Source organism: Mobula birostris, chromosome 10 (genome assembly GCF_030028105.1).
Source record: "Mobula birostris isolate sMobBir1 chromosome 10, sMobBir1.hap1, whole genome shotgun sequence".
NCBI classification, from domain to species: domain Eukaryota; kingdom Metazoa; phylum Chordata; class Chondrichthyes; order Myliobatiformes; family Myliobatidae; genus Mobula; species Mobula birostris.
This window is the reverse complement of record NC_092379.1, coordinates 3,948,704-3,961,261: the sequence shown is the minus strand read 5'-3', so window position 1 is coordinate 3,961,261 and position 12,558 is coordinate 3,948,704. Positions and strand designations below refer to the sequence as shown.

General features: G+C 50.6%; 1 protein-coding gene across 2 annotated transcripts in view; it reads right to left on the bottom strand.

The window, feature by feature from the left end:
* Nucleotides 1–244: 244 nt before the first annotated feature.
* The window catches only part of vaspb (vasodilator stimulated phosphoprotein b), a 130,039-nt gene continuing 117,725 nt past the window's right edge, over nucleotides 245–12,558 (bottom strand). For both annotated transcript variants that reach the window (XM_072269825.1, XM_072269824.1), the window contains 3 exons: nucleotides 7,191–7,257; nucleotides 4,476–4,533; nucleotides 245–1,805 (listed from right to left, as the gene is read on the bottom strand). In XM_072269825.1, coding sequence (XP_072125926.1) covers nucleotides 1,771–1,805; nucleotides 4,476–4,533; nucleotides 7,191–7,257 — 160 coding nt within the window. In that variant the 3' untranslated portion in view covers nucleotides 245–1,770. The remainder of the gene's footprint in view (nucleotides 1,806–4,475; nucleotides 4,534–7,190; nucleotides 7,258–12,558) is intronic.

Below are 12,558 nucleotides of genomic sequence, written 5' to 3'. Positions count from 1 at the left end.
GTTGGTTTTGGACCGGAAGTGTGGTAACACTTAACGGACTGCTCTCCCCACACATCCTCAGACTGTGCCGGTCGCCAGCACAAAACGACGTGTGCTTCGATGCTCACGTCATAAAGCACTACAGCACAGACACAGGCCCTTCTGCCCATCTAGTCCCTGCTGGCCCAGTCCCGTCGACCTGCAGCCGAACCAGTGAGACAGATTCCGGAATACTGGAATGAATTCAAACAGAGCCACCTCGGAATCAAACCAAAAGCAGTTATATTTAATATAAAGGCATCCAGTGTTTACACTTTATAGAAAATAATGTAAAAAAAACACAAGCCAAAATGGACAACCTACAGATACAGCATCCCAGTTCAAGTCGGCAATCATGTACACGTACGAATCCCCCCCAATCCCAATGTGATAAGCCCGATCCTTGGGTTTTGATTCAGCTTGTTTCTCTCCTTCCCACCAACCTACCCCACCCCTTCCCAAACCCACGCGAGACTCTCAGCTAGATGGGTCTGCTCAGCAGAAGGAAATGAATCTGTCCCTCGGCCCCAGAAAGGTGCATAAGCAGTTTGGGGAGGAGACTCACTGCCCCCAGGGTCAATTTTGGGTATGACCATTCAACAAAGAGTCTTTATTTTGACCTCAGGAGGCCTGGTCCCTGAAGAGAATCCTTCATCGCCACACAAGAGCAGGATGACCCATGGAAGGTCTCCCACTCCCCCCCCCAGTACCCCAACTCATTGAAATGGGAAAGCTGGGAGAGCGAGTGGCCACTGGGGAGCCTCATTTTATCGCCCCGGGGCTGTAACGTTCCCCTGTCCAGTTACAGACGCACAGTCACTGTGATTCATGCATCTGCGTTTGCCCAGCGCCTATTTAAACAGGAGACAGCCCTACCCCCTCGCAGAGGAATATCGAGGACTGGAGACACAAGACCCAAGGGGGTGGGGGAATGGGGCAGCTCAGAGCTCCTACCTAAGCCCAGCAGTTCACTCTCTCGCTGTTGGGGGGGTATGGTGAGAGGATGGGGGGGGGGTGCGTGGTGGGTGAGGAACAGGGGGCGCAAGGGAATGGGAGGGTCGAGGGAATGGGAGAGGCAAGGGAACAGATAATGGCGACCTCAGCAGACCTCGAATGAAGCCTAACCACCCTTGACCATGGCAGATTTCAGAATCAGCTCCACACAATCACGCCAAGGCAGTTTCTCGGATGGCAACACGATTCGGACAGCTCCATTTTACACATTTGGCCACACCAGCAATTCAGTTTGGGCGAATTCGGAACCACATCCCTGGAACACTGATCAGTAAATGAATACTGGTCAAACAGCTCGAGATACAAAGGACTGCAGTCACTTTTAAGATCCATCCCTTACAACTAATGATAATAATGTCTCCCCACTTTACTTGTCTGTCTCAGTCGGTCACAAAATCAGGAAAATAAAATTAAATTGGGAAGTTTCTGTAGCTGGAAAGCTAATGAACAGTCAACAAAACCTTCACCGCTATTTTAATATGAGGAAAGTCATACATACCTTGAGTGATAATCAAGAATTCCAAAAATAAAAGGCAGAATTAATAAAGGCACAAATGAAACAAACAGAAACTCATCGTTGAAACTGGGTTAGAGGTGTGCTTATCATTCCCCATCCAGACTATTTTTTTTTTCCTTTTCAAAATTTTAAAAATAAGTCTTTGTGCTCCTTGGCCACGCAGTGGGCTCATCTCTGGTTGCTGGCAGGATCGACGCTTGCTGCTACTGACACGAAAACTCTTACGAAGTCAGGCGCCGCATCTCTTGCCGAACAGCTGGAAGGCAGACAACGGTAGAAGGGTGTTAAGGAAAGTGGCAACACCGAGCCACTCTGCCCATCGTCTTTGTGCTGGCAGAGGAAAGGAGGTGCCCCGTCTAAGCACCAACCTTACAACAGACCATAGCCTAACGCGGCCCTGCTCTTTAAGTCTATTCCCAGTACTGCATACATACAGCGAGGGCCTCTGCCTCGCCTTCAGGCAGGGGGGGTTCACCCGCCTCTGGAGAGGGGAAATATTTTCCCAATCACAAAATCTAAACCTCTGAGGTGAAACATTAACTCTGTTTCACCTGATAGGAGATCATCAGATATAGGAGCAGAATCTGGCAATCCTCACATCAAGTTAGCTCCACCATTCCATCATGGCTGATGTACTATCCCTCTCAATCCCATTCTGGTGCCTTCTCCCCGTAGCCTTTGGCACTCTGACTAATCAAGAGTCTATCAACATCCGCTTTAAATAAACCCAATGACTTGGCCTCCACAGCCGTCCCTGACAAAGAATTCCACAGATTCACCACACTGGCTAAAGAAATTCCTCCTCATCTCTGGTCTGAAGGATGTCCACGTATTCTGAGGCTGTGCCCTCTGGTCCTGAACTTCCCCACTACAGGAAGCAGCTTCTCCACATCCACTCTGTTCAGGCCTTTCAACACTTGATATGCTTCACTGAGATGTCCTCCCCCCCCCCCCCCCACTCATTCTTCTAAGCTCCAGTGAGTACAGGCCCAAAGCCTTTAATCGCTGCTCACGCACTAACCCTGTTATTCCTGGGATCACTCCCATGAACTTCCTGTTACAGATGCTGCCCGACCTGTTGACTATTTTTAAATTTTAGTTTTAATGTTCAATCTCTGCTGCTCTGCTAATGGAATTAATTGCTTTCTTGTCTCCCCTCAATGCTCCAAAGAAAATTACCCGACCTTAAGGTATAGGAGCAGAATTAGGCCATTTGGCCCATCGAGTCTGCTCCACCATTTCATCATGGCTGATCCATTCCCCTCTCAGCCCCAAACTCCTGCCTTCTCCCCCATCCCTCATGCCCTGACCAATCAAGAATCTATCAACCTCTGCCTTAAATATACAAAAAAACTTGGCCTTCACAGCTGCCTGTGCAAACAAATTCCATAGATTCACTACTCTGTGGCTAAAGAAAGTTCTCTTCATCTCCGTTCTACACGGACACCCCTCTATTCTGAGGCTGTGTCCTCTGGTCCTAGACTCCCTCACTGGAGGAAACATCCTCTCCACATCCACTCTGCCGAGGCCTTTCAGCATTCAATAGGTTTCAATGTGATCCCCCCCTCATTCTTCTGAATTCCAGTGAGTACAAGCCCAGAGCCATCAAACGCTCCTCATTTGACAAGCCATTCAATCCTAGAATCATTTTTGTGAACCTCCTTTGAACCCCCTCCAATGTCAGGCACATGCTTTCTTCGATAAGGGGGCCGGAACTGCTCACAATTGTCCAAGCGAGGACTCAATAGCGCTTTATAAAGTCTCAACATTCCATCCTTGCTTTTAGGTTCCAGTCCTCTGGAAATGAAATGGATGCTGTAAAGTCACCCCTCGGTCTCCTGTGCTCCAGGGGCTGAAGTCCTAGTCTGCCCAATCTCTCCCTGTGACCAAGGTGCTCGAGTCCTGGCAACAATTTCACAAATCTTTCCTGTGTAATGATGCCCAGATAATGGAAGTTGGACACAATACTCCAAGCACAACCTCTCCAATGTCTTGTACAACTGTAACATAACATCCCAAAGCCTGAGCTCAGTGGCCTGACTGATGAAAGCCAACCTGCCCAACACCTTCTTCACTGCCCTGCCCAGCCGGCAATGCCACTCAGCTCACCAGCAAATAGGTTCTTGATTAGTGAGGGTTACGGTTACCTCCTGTACCTATTAAGGTGGCCACTGAGTGTATGGTCATGATCTTCTGCTGCTGTGGCCCGTCCACCTCAAGGTTTGACGTGTTGTGTGTTCAGAGATGCTCTTCTGCACACCACTGTTGTAACGTGTGGTCATTTGAGTCACTGTCAGCTTGAACCAGTCTGGCCATTCTCCTCATTAACAGGGCGTTTTCACCCTCAGAACTGTCGCTCACTGGGTGTTTTTTTGTTTTTCACACCATCCTCTGTAAACTCAAGAGACTGTTGTGCATGAAAATCCTGGGAGGTCAGCAGTTTCTGAGATACTCAAACCACCCCATCTAGCACCAACAATCATTCCCTGGTCAAAGTTACTCACGTCAAATTTCTTCCCTCAGCCTGATGTTTGGTCTGAACAACAACTGAACCTCTTGACCATGTCTCACACACAAAATGCTGGAGGAACTCAGCAGGCCGGGCAGCATCCATGAAAAATAAAAGTACAGTTGACATTTTGGGCCGAGACCCTTCTTGCAAATTTTCTCTTGACCATGTCTGCATGCTTTTATGCATTGAGTTGCTGCCACAATTGGCTGATGAGATATCTGAATTGATGAGGTGTACAGGTGTACCCAATAAAGTGGCCACCGAGAGTCAATCAGCCATGATTGAATGGTGCAATAGTCTCAATGGGCCGAACAGCCTAATTCTGCTCCTATCCCTTATGGTCTGCAGCAAACCAATCTGATCCCATCAGGGCACACTTCCCCAGGCACCTGCATTAATGCACCAAGCCCCTACCTTCAATTATCTCCTCTTTGACTTTCTGCAGTTCTTTCCTCACTTCCTCCAGCAGCTCCTGGACAGGAAACACAGTGGGGGAAAAAAAAACAGAGGATTAAATCCCTGGAGTGCAGGAAAATGAGGGGACGTCTTCTGGAGGGATACAAAATTACGAAGGGTATAGATAGGGTAAATACAAGCAGGCCTTTTCCCTTCAGAATGGGAGAGACTGGAACTAGAGGTCATAGGTTAAGGTTGAAAGGTGAAATATTTAAGGGGAACCTGAGGGGTGGGGAGAGTGTGGAACGAGCTGCTGATAGAAGTGCTGGATGTGGGTTTAACATTGAAGAGAGATTTGGATAAGTACCTGGGCGGGAATGGAGGGCTATGGTGCAGGTCGATGGGACTAGGCCAAACAGCAGTTCTGGCGTGGACTAGATGGGCCGAAGGGCCTGTTTCTGCGTTGTAGTGCTCTTTCGCAAGTCAGTGGTGAAGGGGAGGGAGGGCAAGAGGGGAGGCGAAGGGGCTATGAGGGAGATGGGAGGTGGAAGTTCGGCATTTCCCGAATCCTGGTCTCCGAGGAACTGCAGTAACCACGGCAACGTGGTAGCGTAGTGGTCATCACCGCACAGGGTTCAGCTCTCGCCGCTGTCTGTAAGGAGTTTGTACGGTCGTACAGTGAGTTTCCTCCAGGTGCTCTGGTTTCCTCCCACATTCCAAAGACGGACGGGTTAGGGCTGGTGAGCCGTGGGCATGCTGTGTTGGTGGCGGAAGTGTGGCGACCCTTGGGGCTGCCCCAGGTACAACCCCTGGACTGTTGTCGTTGGATACAAACGCCACATTTCACTGCATCTCTCAAGGTATGTGCGACAAATAAAACCAATCTTTAATCTTTAACTAATTAACGCAGAGCAAGTTCCCACACTGATACTGAACCGGTCACGATAGGCTGGGATGTTGGTCGTGGGAGGAGAAAAATCCTCAAAGTATTGCGGATCCCACATTACAGGACAGACTCGATGGGCCAAACGGCCTAATTCTGCTCCTCTGTCTTATACCTTATGGAAAACAAGTAGAAAATATGCGGGCAATTTAATGTCTCCAAAATCCAAATCAGGTCTATTATCACCAACATATATCATGAAATATGTTTTGTGTGGCAGCGGGTTCCTTAAATTTGTTATAGCCGGGATTGTAGCTTCCCCTACCTATTAAATGCTCCCAGTGACGTGTACCTTACAACCAATAGCCTCTGACAACCAAACCCAGCTCCTGGACTTCACGCGTGTCTTAGCGACGAAGCCCAGCGGAACCGTTTCTAGCTACAGGAGAAGGGGCAAAGGTGGGTTACTGGCTCTTTAAAACCAGTTGTTTCAGGCACCAGCCGCGGTTGGAAACTCCTCCAGGAGAAGGAAAACTCTGATCTCAAACCTCCGCTGATTGGGGCTCTACCCACTCACAGGGAAGTCTTCGGGAGTGAACCCCGAGGGAAAAATCCGGAGCTGGAGTCCCTAAGGCAGTCCTGCGCTGACTGGCAACTCCTGTGACGCTGCTGGTCTCAACCTGTATCGGTCTCTGCCATTTCTTCAGATTCATCGGCTGCATGGAGAGGGGCAGCCCGCTACATGGGCAACAGCTTGATCTCCGTATTGTACTGCCCTGGCTTGTGTATCTAGACAGCTAGGATACAAAATCCTCACTGTGGCAGCGGTACATTATAGGACATAAAATTATTAAGTCACAAGAAGAATATTAAAAAAAATTAAATAAACAGTGGAAAACAGGGTGCAAAATCGAGATGTAGTGTTCCTGAACAACCGAGAAATCTGACGGCGGAGGGGAAGAAGCTGTTCCTGAAAGGTCTTGCTGAGAAGAGAATTTCTCTGACAGCATGGCTCAGCCAGGCTTGGTCACAGGCAGGAGCCTGTAGCCTTGTAGACCAGTGGTCCCCAACCTCCAGGCCGCGGACCAATACATTGCCGCGAAGAATGTACTGGTACAGCGGTAGCCAGAACGCACCCAGCACGTCTCTAAGAAAAAAGCCGAGAAAAACAAGCTAATTAATTAGGTGCCACCCGGCACATAAATGTCGGCCCAGATCAGAGGTGATCGTCAACTGCATCGCCTCTATTTTGGGCCAACGTTTATGTGCCGGGTGGCACCTAATCTTGGCCCGAAACGTCGACTGTACCTCTTCCTAGAGATGCTGCCTGGCCTGCTGCGTTCACCAGCAACTTTGATGTGTGTTACCTAATTAATTAGCTTGTTTATTTCGGCTTTTTTCTTAAAGATGTGCTGGGTGCATTCCGGCTATTGCTGTACCGCTGCATTCTTCGCGGCAATGTATCGGCCCGCGGCCCGGAGATTGGGGACCACTGTTGTAGACGAGCAAGACCCAGGGAGGAACAGCCCCGGGGAGACAAGACAGAGGGGGAGAAAGTTGCCAACTTCCAGTGGGCAACGTAACTTGCCCACAACATAGTAGCCCTAATCTTTGGAATGCGGCGGGAAGCGAAACATCCCGAGGACCCGTAAAGAGTTACGCTAACCCCTGCACTACCACGTTGCCACCAGAAGCATGGTGGCACTTGCAGGCTGCCCCCAGCACGTCCTCAGACTGTGCTGGTTGCTGGTGGAAACGACATGTTTCACCGTGGGCTTTGATGCACAGGTGAGAAATAAGACTAATCTTTAAGCGGGGCAGCGGGCGGCAAGCAGTGAGGGGAACTTCACCTGCTTCATCCGATCGGCATCGCCATCTTCCAAGCTCGCTTCGTTAGCGCTCTGGGCGGGCTTCGCTCTGGGGAGTGAGAGAGAGAGAGAGAGAGAAAGAGAGAGAAATGCATCTGCAAACGCCAAAGTATGACGTACGGTCCAGGGCATCACAGAGGCGCACAGAGAAACGGCGCGAGAGGCACGCGAGCAGTAGGCACAGCAGCAAACTCCACACAACTGAGCAGAGGTGATGGTTACCATGGCAACCTAGTCAATACGGCCTCGGCCTTCCCTCAGCCAAGGCAGGGCCTGGTCTTATGGTCGAGAACTAGGTCCAAACTTCGGAGTCTTGAAGAACAGTGGGGGGGGGGGGGTTGGGACGGTTGGAGAATGAGGAAAAAAACCAGGATTGAATGGTAGAACAGAGTCCATGGGCCAAATGGCCTAATTCCGCTTCTGTATCTTCGGGTCCAAATCTCTTTACCCAGAGGGCAGCAAGTGCTTGGAATTCCCTAGCCTGGAGCCTTGGTTGCTAATTGCATTCAAGAACAAGACTGACAGATTCTTGGGTATGAAGGGAATTGAGGGGCAGAATGGTCAGCTGTGATCCTATTGAATGGAGGAGGAGTGGCCTCACTCCTCCTTGAGTCTCTTACATTACCTGTCCAAGGGAGCCCCAGGAGGCAGTGCTGTGGGAGCCAGACTCTGTGCTTTAACACAATCGATCGAGGAGCAGTTTGATCACGTTTCCCACCAGTGCCAGAGGGAGAACTGGTGAAATTAGCAGACACACTCTCTCTGCCTCCTTGGTTAATTGGAGGCACAAACAGGGGGAAGGACCCCACTCGCTCTCACCCCTTCTCCTCTCCTCACCACCCTCTGGTTCCTCTCCTCCTTCCCTTCCTCTGATGGTCCACTCTCCTCTCCTATCAGATTCCTTCTTCAGCCCTTTCTCTCTCCCAGCCATCACCTCCCATCTCCGTACTTCATCCCCCTGTACCCATTCACCTTCCTCCTTACTTGGTCCAACCTATCACCTGCCAGCTTCTTCTCCTTCCCCCTCCCCACCTTGTTCCGACTTCTTCCCCTTTCCTGTCCAGCCTGCGCCCAGATGATGACTGACTAGCATTTACACAGGGAGCTGAACAGTTTACCTTCTCGCCCCTTCCCTTCCTCTCACCTGCCCATCTCATCTTCCTGATGCCTCTCCTCTTTCCTATCTCCCAGAGTCCACTCCCCTCTCAGATTCCTCTTTCTTCAGCCCTTTACCTCTTCCACCTATCACCTCCCAGCTTCTCTCTTCATCCCCTCTCCCCACTCACCCACCTTCCCCCTCACCTGGACTCCTCCATCACCTGCCAGCAGGGAGGTGTCTTCCTCAGTCCTCTACCATGCCCACCTCCATCTCCCAGCTTCTCACCTCAACCCCCCTTTCCACCCCACCCCTCACCTGGCCTCACCTATCACCGGTCACCTTCTATTCCTCCCCGCCGTCCCCCCTTCCTTTCCGGTCTGAAGAAGGGTCTCGGCCCACAATGTTGACTGTTCATTCCTCTCCATAGACGCTGCCCGACCTGCTGAGTTCCTGCAGAGTTTCGTTCAGTGCGATAGGCTTTGGGAAGGGGTTGGTGAGTTTGGGACAATTGCAATGGAGACGTTGGTGGTTCACTGCCCCATTTGTTATCCTGAACCAGGTCCTGGACAATGAAGTACGTCCAGGGTGGGGTCAACATTGTAATGTCAAAAAGAGACCCACCAATGGATGCACAGCAAGATCCCACAATGGCCGCAATGACCAGACCTCCAGTGAAGCTAACCAAGCAACAATCTCTGGACGTAAAAATGGTTCCCATCTACAGGAGAAAGCAGGAGGGAGGAAGGGGGAAGGCTTGGCTAACATTCTGGCCGAGTGGCACCTCTTCCACCAGGGGCTTGAACCCTCGAGCTTCGGAACCAGGCCCAGGGGTGTAATCTGCCGGGCCCCACCAGCAGGGGATCCCCAGGGTTGAGGAAAAGGCAGACCAAAGCCAAAGCTGTTTGTGCAGAAGCCTTAAGCCTTCCAGCAGAGAGAGACACACAACCAAGGGTGAAATGCCACGAGGGGAGGAGCGCGCCCCTGCTTGATAGCCTGCGACTGAGAAATGCACTGTGGCCTTCTTGCCAACAATAAACTGCCTGATCTGGACAGTGAGTCGTTTTCCCCCCTCCCCCCGCGTGATCTGGACAGTGATTTTCTCTCCCCCCCCCGCCCCATCTATTCTGCATAAACACAGCCCTGGGCGACGATACCAAGTCATGTAATCCCTCCTGCCTGCACCTCGTCCATATCCCCCTGTTGCATCTTCCTGTGTCTGTCTAACAGCCTCTAACACGGGAGTTCCCACCCTTTTCTATGGCATTAAGCAAAAGGGCCTGTGGTCCCCGTCAAATCCGCTTCTATCACCACACCTGGCAAAACGTTCCAAGCATCCACCATTCTCCATGCAAAAACGCTTGCCCCCACACATCTTAAAACGTTTCCCCTCTCTCCCCAAAGCTCTGCCCTCTACTGTCCCAAATTTCCACCCTGGGAAAACCGGATTCTGGCTGCCTTCCTTACTTATGCCTGTCAGAATTTCCTAAACCTCGATCAGGCCTCGCCTAGCCACAGAAAAGAACAGAGGCCTGTCCAGACACAAGAGATTTCTGCAGGTGTTGGAACCACTGAAAGACAGAGCAGGTCAGGCGGCATCTACACTTCACCCAGACCAGCTGGTGTAATTTCACCCCCAGGGCTCTGAACGAGGTGGCCGAAGAGACTGTGGGGGTAACGATCTTTCAAGAATCACTAGGTTCGGGGATGGTTCCGGAGGACTGCAAATATCACTCCACTCTTTAAGAAGGGAGGAAGGCAGAAGACAGGAAATTATAGGCCCTTTAGCCTGACTTCAGTGGTTGGGAAGACGTTGGAGTCAATTAATAAAGATGAGGTCTCGAGGTACTTGGAGGCACATGACAAAACAGGCTGTAGTCAGCATGGTTTCCTCGAGGGAAAGTCTTGCCTGACAGATCTGTTGGAATTCTTTGAGGAAATACCAGACAGGGTAGACAAAGGAGAGTCGGGGGGTGTTGCTTACTTGGATCTTCAGGCCCTTGACAAGGTGTTGCACGTGAGGCTGCTTAACAAGATAAGAGCCCATGGTATTACAGAAAAGGCACTCTCACGTGGATGGAAGACTGGATTGGTAGGAGGCAGCCAGTGGGAATAAAGGGGACCGTTCCTGGTTGGCTGCCAGTGGTAAGTGATGTTCTGCAGGGGGTGGTGTGGGGACCACTTCTTTTCATGCTGTGTGTGAATGATTTGGATGATGGATTGATGGCTCTGTGGCCAAGTTTGGGGAAGATACAAAGATAGGTGGTGGGGCAAGTGGTGTTGAGGAAGCAGGGAATCTGCAGAAGGATTAAGAGAATGGGCAAAGAAGTGGCAGATGGAATACAGCATTGAGAAGTGTTTGGTCATGCATTTTGGTAGACAAAATGAAAGGGTAGACTATTTGCTAAGTGGGGAGAAAATTCAAAAATCAGGGGTGCAAAGGGACTTGGGAGTCCTTGTGCAGGATTCCCTAAAGGTTAATTTGCAGGTTGAGGCAAATGCAATACTAACATTCATTTCAAGACGGCTAGAATATAAAGTCAAGGATATAATGCTGGTCAGACAGCACTTGGAGAATTGTGAGCAGTGTTGTGCTCCTTATGTAACAAAAGATGTACTGGCATTGGAGAGAGCCTACAGGAAGTTCATGAGAATGACCCCGGGAATGAAAGGGTTAATGTGGGAGGGCTTCTTCATGGCTCCAGGCCTGTACTCACTGGAGTTTAGAAGAATAAGGGGGCCGGGGATCTTGAAACCTATTGAATATAGAAAGGCCTGGATGGAGTGGATGTGGAGAGGATGTTTCCAATGGTGGGAGAGTCTAGGATCAAAGGACACAGCCTCAGAGTAGAGGAACATCCATTTAGAATGGAGATGAGGAGGAATTTCTTGAGGCAGAAGGTGGTTAATTTGTCATAGTCATTGGGTATTTAAGGCAGAGGTCGATGGGTTCTTGATTAGTCAGGGCATGAACGGTTACAGGGAGAGACTGGGGTTGAGAGGGATAGTAAATCTGCTGTGCTGGAATGGAAGTGCAGACTCAAAGGGCCGAATGACCTAATTCTCCTCATGTTCTGGGTCTCAGCCCAAAGCGTCGACTGTTCATTCATTTCCATAGACGCTGCCCGACCTGCCGAGTTCCTCCAGCGTTCTGTGTGTGTTGCTTTGCATTTCCAGCATCTGCAGACTCACTGGTGTTTGTGATCCTACACATCCCTCCGTCTGTCTACCATCCACGGGACGTGTTCTGTCTCCCGTGCCCCTGATGTATCCCCCCCTCGACCTCCACTCCCGGCAGGTCGTGCCACGCACCCACCACTCCCTACCTCTGACACCCCATCCCACCTCCACCAGTACTTTGAGGTTATGCTTCACAAAGTCTGCAGATACTGGGAATCCTGAGCAACACACACAAAATGCTGGAGGAACAAAGCAGGTCAGGCAGCGTCGATGGAAATGGATAGACAGTCGACATTTCGGGCTGAGACCCTTCTTTGGGTCCTGGCCCGAAACGTCACCTGTTTGTTTATTTCCAAAGACGCTGCCTGACCTGCTGAGTTTTTCCAGCATTTTGCGTGAGCTGCACAAGTTTATTCAACCTCTTAAAGCTCACACCCTCTAATCCTGACGAAGGTTCTTGGCCTGAAACGTCGACTGTACCTCTTCCTAGAGATGCTGCCTGGCCTGCTGCATTCACCAGCAACTTTGATGTGTGTTGCCTGAATTTCCAGCATCTGCAGAATTCCTGTTGTTTGCCCTCTAATCCAGGCAGCATCCTGGTAAACCTCTTCTGAACGCTCTCCACATGGGCGACCCGCGCTGCCCGCGACGAATGGAGATGTCGTCAGCTATCGTCATTTACACTGGGAGCAGGCCAGTCAGCCCCTTGGTCTGAATGAGGAACAAGTATCCAGCTTCATCCAACCCTCGGCAGCCTCACTATTACACTCGAATGTGATAAGGGATCCTGCCCTGAGTACCCGATCCCCACCACCCCCAGAGAAAAGTTCTAGACACCCACTACCCTCGAGGTGAATATATTTGTCTTCTTCTCATCTCGAAGTCAGGGACTCCCTACGTTTTTTTTGCCATCGACCCAAACCGTTGAGCAAGGTGTCCTTGGACCCCTGGTGGGAACTCCTGCTCTAAACCTTCTACTGATCACGTCAATACATCCAAAGTTGGCCATCCAGACAGGGAGCACATTAACCCGTCTGAAAGTGGGTGAAGAGGGCTTATCAGTGGTTCCCCAAG